Raw genomic sequence first — 8,056 nt, forward strand, 5'->3', positions numbered from 1 at the left:
AGGCTTTATTATGGTCTTTTTTGGTTCAGCATCAGGTTCTTACCATATGGATACTGAAGGATGGACAAGGCTCCGTTGCTGTATTCGTCATGGGAGAACTTGTCATTATTCAGACATTTGTCAAACTCATCAGAGCCGACCAGGGCTGGTGTCCGAGATGGGGAATCTGTGTCAAGGACGAGATGAATACGTTCTTTGATCTCAGCAGAAAGAGAGATCAAAAGAGTAATTGCAACAAAGTCGCACACTGAAGGGAAGGAAGACAAAGCCCTGGATACGAGCCCAAAAGGCTACTAATTAATTCAAAACATTTCACATACACTTTGTGTTTAAAGCAATATTAATGAAGCCAGTCTTTTGTCACTGATCACCCCAAAAGCTGCCATCACAGATAATGTTGCCTTGACATGTAGTGGGCATTTCACGATACCAGGAATTAAGGAGTCAATAATACCAGTGAAATCCCTCAATTCCCAATGCCTAATTTAATACTACGATAAAATAAAATAAAATACTTGTACTTAAATATTCACTCCTTTATTAAAAACAATTAAATTAAATGTAGAATTTATTTTTAATTCTTAATTATCTGCCTCGAACACAAAAACTAGTCCATGTTGGTTTATGAGATTTTCTGGGCAGGCAAGCATATGTTAATATATTTATTACCGTTAACATATTTCTGCTTCACTGTTGTTGTTCAGCATGTGTGCGTGTAAGATGTGTCTTTGTGGGAGGCTAACTGTGTCGCCCCTCCTCCGCTGTGATTGGACGGCTGCGTAAAATGCCGTGTGAAACAGAAAGTCAATCAAGTTCTTTAAATAATGACGTAGTGTGCTGGTATGTGGGAATGTGTACAGTATGACAAGGTACAAGGTAAGTAGATTGTTTTTGATAGTGTGACTTTGTTTTCTGTATTGATGTGTTGTCTTTGTTGTGTAATGTGTGTATGTGTTTATCATATTCATCTGTTCTTTTGTCCTAAATCTTGTTTGATTTCATCTGTGTGTGTTTGGTGAATATTGGGACAGAAACTGGAAATATTCATGTCTGAAATCATTTTTTTTTTAATAAAACTGAAAAAAGGGGGTGGGATTTGATAAGTATTGATTTCCTTTTACTCCATTTCTGACATGAAATACTTGTGTTGTTTACTGAATATGTACAATGGGCATTCTGGTGTTGTTTTTCTTACTTATATTATTATTTTATTCTCTAATTTTATTTGGTATGTTTGAAATAAAGATCTAAACTAACTAACTAAAAGGTGATGAGTACAGCATTTCACCAAACACTGATGATTTTTCAACACCAGATTTAAACATGCAGCGTTCAGTGCTGATAGATGCTCATTGTCTCGTCACGCTGATGGCGTTTTGCAAAGAATTAACTAAATATTCTGGCCTCTGGAAAAATGCTTTTCTTTTCGACGAGTTGAGGCAGAGCCATCGCCGCAGCTGCACTTGTCACCGTCTTCCACGAGTTGCTGTTAATGTTCCTCCGTGCTAACAGACGTCCTTCTTCCTTCAAGTTCTATCACAAGTAAAATCAAGCTTTCATCATTTGGGCTTCGACTTGTTACCGAAGTATCGCTTCTCATAACATCGCTAGTTATTAACACAGCACCTAATGTGTGAGGTGATGTTGAAGGTAAAATAAGATTTTTTAATTCTTCTCCCTGCTCCTTTTCATCCATGGATTGTGTATTAGAGGTGTTTTGACTTTAAATGTGATTTTTGTGCATTAACATGAGCGGAGAAAATAAAAAATGAACGAATGAAGGAGGTGTGGACTTACGGACTAAAGGCTTCCATTTGACTGTGGGCAGGGGAATTATGTCCTTTTCAGATCCGATAGCTTTGGAAGGGAACTTTTCACTGATCCTCACTGAGGACTGGAGGTAGAGCTGTCCCTGGAACATCCCTAATAAACAAACGGCACAGCAGTTATACACGTGCCAGATTCACAACTGTACAGGGTTTGAGCTGGACAAAAAAAAGTCACCGAAATTGCAAATAATGGCAGTAAACATTCAAAAAAGAGCTCAAATGAATGACTGAATGTACCAAGGTAAACACTGGATTCTTCAGCTCCTCTGGACTGCTTGGATTCATCATCGTCATCCTCTTCATCATATTCTGACTGGTTGCTGTAGGCGTTGTCATCAAACAAGGCGATTGGTGTGACTTTACCCCCGCCCACCAGCCAAGCCGAAGCGATGGGTGTGCAGAACTACAGGCGATACAGAACGAGTCAACACACTGCACTCATCTCCAGAGAGAGGTTAGAGAAATTAATTAAATTCAGGCAAATAAGCCGCTGCTAACACACTCAGAGTAAATGCAGCTTTATCTCTGATCACCTGACGTTCCCAGACCAGCTGTCCATCAGGCTCGGTGCTGAAGGCCATGACCTTCCAATCAGGAACAGACACTTTGATGATGAGGTCCAGATTCTGGTTCTCCTGGTTCTCCGCCTGCTCCCTCTCTTTCGGCTCATCGGCGATGACCCGCTGACTCTCCCTCCAGGGGTCGCCATTCGTAACCTCTCCCTCCAGGAAGTTAATTCCAGACTGCGACTCAGGAAGAAGCTTCAGCTCAAAGTTTCCAACGCTGAAGTTCCACCTAGTATCAAAAGTTGTATTAGTACACACTTGGAAAAACTACTTCAAATGTAATTTTGCAACTTCAGGGGTTCCTACAGGTTAACCCTTTAAAACCTGAGCAAATTTGCTGGATTTCTTAATAAAACATGGGACGACAAAGAGCAACTTCAGAGAAATTACCTAAAATTATCATTTTAGTTGTAAAAATACAAGAAAATCACATGAAAATTAAGAAAAAAAGAAAGGAAGCAAAGTAAAAAAAATAAATAAATAAAAAAGAAAATTACCTGGGAGAGGCGCCTAGAAATAATAGTAATAATAGTAAATAATAATTATGATTCTAAAAATAACTATTAATTTAAATATGTTATAATGCTAATTGTAACAATATTTTTCTGGACATTTTTCCACAGCTTTTCAAAAATAATTTTCTAATTTCTTACAGTTTTAGGTAAATTTTTTGCAAAGTTGCTTACTGTCTTTTGTGCCCATGTTTTCAAAAGAAATCAAACCAGTTTAGTCAGCGTTCAAAGGTTTTAAAACTTGTGAAAGGCATCTGAACACAGCACAATAAAACTGTTGTCATACAGGTTTCAAAGGGTTAAGGCAAGTTGGATTTAAGACTTTTAATGACTTTTTAATGCCGCTGAGAGTAAAATCTTTAAAAAACCAGTACTGGAGGCAAAAAAAAATCAAGAAGTGACATAAATTACTGATGGGTAGAGACAATTTGGCCAAATGTTTATTGTAACATAAAACATTTTGGTGAAAGAATTTAAACTTTCTGTCCATAAGGTTTTCCTTGAAAAAAGCTTGTTTATTTGTCATTTGTTTGAATTGGTTAAGGTGTTTAAGTGTTGTTGATTCATCTATTCTATCTGTGTGACATTATGCAGGAGACATCTGGTAAGATAAAAAAACAAAATAAAAATACATACAGCATATCTATATTACAATCATGCCAAAAGTTATGCCTTATGCATGAACACAGCCAAAATTAGCAAAATGAAGAATTAAAAGCAAATAAAATGCGCCAAACAGTCCCTAAGGGTTGTATTAAAACACATCTAGTAAGCCAAAAGGTAAGCAATAACAGGGACTATTGGCTGAAAGGTTAACTGACTTTATGTAAAATCACTGACAGAAAGTCAATCGAGTGTCTGTGACCCTTTCTGGAAAACCACACAAGATACAGTCGCTTCCTCGTGACTCAAACTGACTGACAGTGACAGATTGATTGACTGATTAAATAAAACTCACTTCTCCATCCCTGATCGAGGCCTGATGGCTCGCACAGTCTTCTGAGTCCTCTGCAGCAGGAGCACGTCCTCGGCCTCCATCTCCTCGTCCCCCCAGCGGCTGCAGCCCACCGCAGAGCAGATGTACCGCAGCTGAGGCAGAAAAAACAAGAGGGGAAGTTACAAAAAGGGTCATTACGCTGTGTTCATGTGGTGAGAGCAAGTTTGTAATGTGTCAATCTTTTTTTTACAAAAAAACAAACCTACAATTGCCTTGACTCTCTGGGTAAGAGATTCTTCAAATATGTCAACATATTCAGAGCTTTAAACGTGACTTCACTCACCTTGCCACTGTAGGCACCCAGGCCGTAGGTAGTAAGAGATTTGCCCCCAACCAGGACAGTGTCCTCCCCGATTCTATAGGACGAATCCAGCAGGGACTCCACGCTGAAAGGCACTGCCTCCATACTCTCCCTGTCCCGGTTCCACTGGAACAAGGCACCATCCAGTGAGGGGATGACCATCTTATTGCCAAAAACCTGCAGGAAGGAAGAGGTTGAAGTGTTGATTGATGAGGCGCCAAAACAGGTTGATATTAATGAGTTTATAGTAGTGATTTGGTAATTTCTCTTTCAACACAAAACAACATACAGTTCTTGTCAAAAATTCTTCAACACCTTTTTGTCATTTTTATCCATTATAATAGGTATCTTTGGCCCATGCTGAAAACGGCAGTTTCTAGATTGGTTAGTTTTGTCAAGTGAGTCTGTCAAGTGACGTATGGCTGCTTTTGAGTTTGAAAACTCTTGATATTCATTCATTTAAAGAGGCAAAGCTTCTACTTCAAAAGAGTTTAAGCTCCTGTTAAGAAATCTTCTGCTTCATAAACAGAGTTATCGATGTCTTACAAACCCCCCAGCGCTGGATCACATAGCAGGCTGGTGCCCAGCAGCCGCAGCAGCAGCAGGTCTAACACGTGTAATGGCAGCAACAGAAAGTTTGCTGATCTGGCAGGGAGTCGGTTTGCATTGGCTGGATTCAGGTTAATATGTCCAGTGAGTTTAATCTCATTTAGAAAAACAATAAACATGGAAGGTCTTTAGAAAATTACATTTATGAATAAAATACTTCACCAAGATAATCAAATTATCATTTCCAAATTTGTTTTTTTTGCTCTCCATCTGAAGACCAAACATGATTTCCTGTTAAATGCTAAGATCTCTCGTGCTCGTGCACTAGTGGAGATCTTATTGCACATGCGCTTACAGAGATGTGTGTGTCTGCAGCTAGGTGCTGTTGGTTTATCTTGATACCTGTAATACATTAATGTTAGCCACTGTTTGACCACAGATGCAATACAGATAAAGTTTTCTGAACAAGCCCGATACTCAAAAGAGTATGTGAAGTACTGATTGCAATCCGGCTGAAACTACATCAGTTCATTAGGACGCTCTGCTCCAGTTTCACGATGATAGCTGCTGATCAACACTGTCCTTGGCAACAGAACTGATTCCGGATTTATTTCTTCTGTCTGATGCAATGGCTTTTAACACACATCAAACCTCCTGTATTATCTCTCACACTCTGAAAAGTGGATTTCAGCTCAGACAGACAATCGTTCAAACACAAAAACACTTGCCCACACAGACAACAGTGGCCGACACACATCCTCCCACACAGCGGCTTCAGCCCACGCACACTTGGACTTGATCCACCGGCTCGGGACCATTACACAACTAAGAGCCTAAGTAATTAACCTGGATCTTTACAGAAGTGTGCGTATGTGGATAATGTATGTGTGTGTGTGTGTGTGTGTGTGTGTGTGTGTGTGTGTGTGTGTGTTTGTATGTGTGCTATTAGGTGCTCACTGTAGGGGGGCAGTGAGGATGACATCATCGCAAAAAAACCTGAGCCTAATCCCGATTTAACCTTCACAGCTTTAACTCGTCAGGGGGCGTAAGGACAATTGTTTTTATGCAAAGTCGTTATTACACAAAGACTGCTGTCAAAAAGCTCATTTGGACGTCCAAGTTGTGACTCACTCTTATCCACAAACTGTTCAGTGACATAACAGCAATATTTGGACCAACTAGTGATTCACTGTCTTGTTGATGGACCCGTGAGATGCTGCTGTGACCTGTAAATCACCTTGTTTTGGACATCATATTAGATTAAATGAAAAGGTCAGTCGCTTTGTGTTGGATTATAAAATGCCAGGAGGAAGAAACGTGGAAACAGAATGATTTACTAGAGAGAGCGAAGCCGGGAGCAAAGGTGATGTCATCTTTTCAGAGGGGGGTGGGGGGTTTGGAGAGGATAAATTTAGCAAGTGAAAGGAGGAGGGGTTAACAATCTGACCATCACATCACACCATGCTGGTTTGGCTGAGGGGGTGTAAAGAGGTTTATAGCAGAGGGGAACTTCTCAGGGCTGTGGATGAGTCATCCTGCGACTGATGCCTTAATCCACGTCTCTGATCCAGCAAAGAGTCCAGACACCCTGGATCTCTTCTCAGCTGCACATCCTGTCCATCTCCTCCATGTCCGCACACATTCAAACACTCAAGGTCCCATACACTGATTTCTGCACTGACTGGTCTAACATGCTGCCATACAAAACTCTACATCAGCAAATAAACAGCGGCGAAGTGTTCAGTTCCTTTCCGAAAGTATAAGTACAAATTACACACGGGGAAAATATGAAAGTGAAAGTTCAGCATTAAAAATGTTACTTAAGTAAACGTAAGTATAATCAGGGAAATACACTATCTACCCATTGACATAATGTTAGCCCGTCCTCACTGCACAAATGTAGATCTAGTGCTAACCTCTTTGTTGTAAATGCGATTCTGGTGGCGGAAAATTCAACAATTCATGATACATGTCTGTTGGGTAAATTTATACATTTATATCTTACAGTACATTTGCCACTGAGCCTACACAAACCCTGCAAGCCTTTGTTAAGAAAATGTTTTTTTCATTAAAATGGAAATACGTTGCTCTGCCAATTAGGATGATAATTTAAATTTTGTGTCTGTATAGCATTTGAGAAAGAAACAAGGTTCAAGGAAAAGGATGTATTTTTATAAACATTTTCTGGATTACATGAGAAAAAACAACAACATCAAAGCAAATTAAAGGTATCCTTTGATGAGATGGTATGAAATTATGAACTGCCCACCCCTACTGTTTATTTCATGTCTTTGTCTTATTTATTTTTGTATAAAATGGTCTTTGTTTACCTTGGTCTTAAAAAAAGAAAAAATCTAAATCAAAACATGGCTTAGATTTAGCATTTTGCACACCATAAAATATTCAAAAGAGCCTATCACTTAAAAAAATACTCTAAATGATTAAAATGAAAAAACTGACTGCTCAGCAGGAATGTTCCCTCCTCCTTGTGTCTCGTTCACTCTGAATTTATTCATTTTTTAAGAGCTATAACTCAGACTCATTCAAGTCTTACCCCCGTCCCTTTTTCTGAATGTGCCTTTCTTTAACAAAAAGATCACTATCGCTCTGAGACCAGAGCCATTCACTTATTTTAGAGTATTTGTCTGTTGGCTGTTACAGAGGTGACTTCACTCTGTAAGGTCATTTATAGATTCATATCAAACCTGGAGCAACATCACCTTACCTGTGCTGCTTTCAGATGTTATCTAAACCTTTGAACGTTGAAAAAAACTGAGTCAATTTCTTTCAAAAACGTGAAAAAAAGACAATAAACAACTTGGCATTAAATATCCCGCAAATTGCAAGAAATTAGTAGATTTATAAAATTGTTTTTAAAAAGCTATGTTAAAAAAGAAAGGTAGAGAAAATCTATATATTACTAATTATAATAATTACATATCTTAAAATCATATTAGAGAATTGCTATAATTTTTCAAGCACTTTTCCCATGCATTTCCTTGTTTGCTTTTTATTCTATTTTTATTCTATTTTTTCTTATTTTTTAATTTCTTAATAATTTTTGGGTCATTTTGTCCTTATTTCTCATTGACCTCTTCTGTTTTTGAAAGAACTCAAGACAATCGCACAGGTTTCAAAGGGTTAATGCATCAATACCATAAATGCATTTCATCATAATAATTATAAATTCATTGTTATTGGTATTGTTTTAAAGGTTTTAGTTCTATACACAGTTTACTAATGGAGGCATTCATCAAATGAGCTGGAGCACTGATGATGATTTGATATTACTAATCATGTCA

The 8,056-nt window shown here is 38.4% G+C and overlaps 1 protein-coding gene across 1 annotated transcript in view; it reads right to left on the reverse strand.

Moving 5' to 3' along the window:
• Positions 1-8,056, reverse strand: part of eif2ak3 (eukaryotic translation initiation factor 2-alpha kinase 3) — a 47,319-nt gene that overhangs the window by 16,835 nt on the left and 22,428 nt on the right. Inside the window, exons 3-8 of the mRNA XM_042501278.2 lie at positions 4,188-4,382; positions 3,866-3,996; positions 2,363-2,624; positions 2,067-2,232; positions 1,798-1,923; positions 44-166 (exon numbers count right to left, since the gene is read on the reverse strand). Of these exons, the coding sequence (XP_042357212.2) occupies positions 44-166; positions 1,798-1,923; positions 2,067-2,232; positions 2,363-2,624; positions 3,866-3,996; positions 4,188-4,382 (1,003 nt within the window). The remainder of the gene's footprint in view (positions 1-43; positions 167-1,797; positions 1,924-2,066; positions 2,233-2,362; positions 2,625-3,865; positions 3,997-4,187; positions 4,383-8,056) is intronic.

The sequence above is a fragment of the Plectropomus leopardus genome, chromosome 14, assembly GCF_026936395.1.
Source record: "Plectropomus leopardus strain MGB_pleo_1.0 chromosome 14, ASM2693639v1, whole genome shotgun sequence".
NCBI lineage: Eukaryota > Metazoa > Chordata > Actinopteri > Perciformes > Serranidae > Plectropomus > Plectropomus leopardus.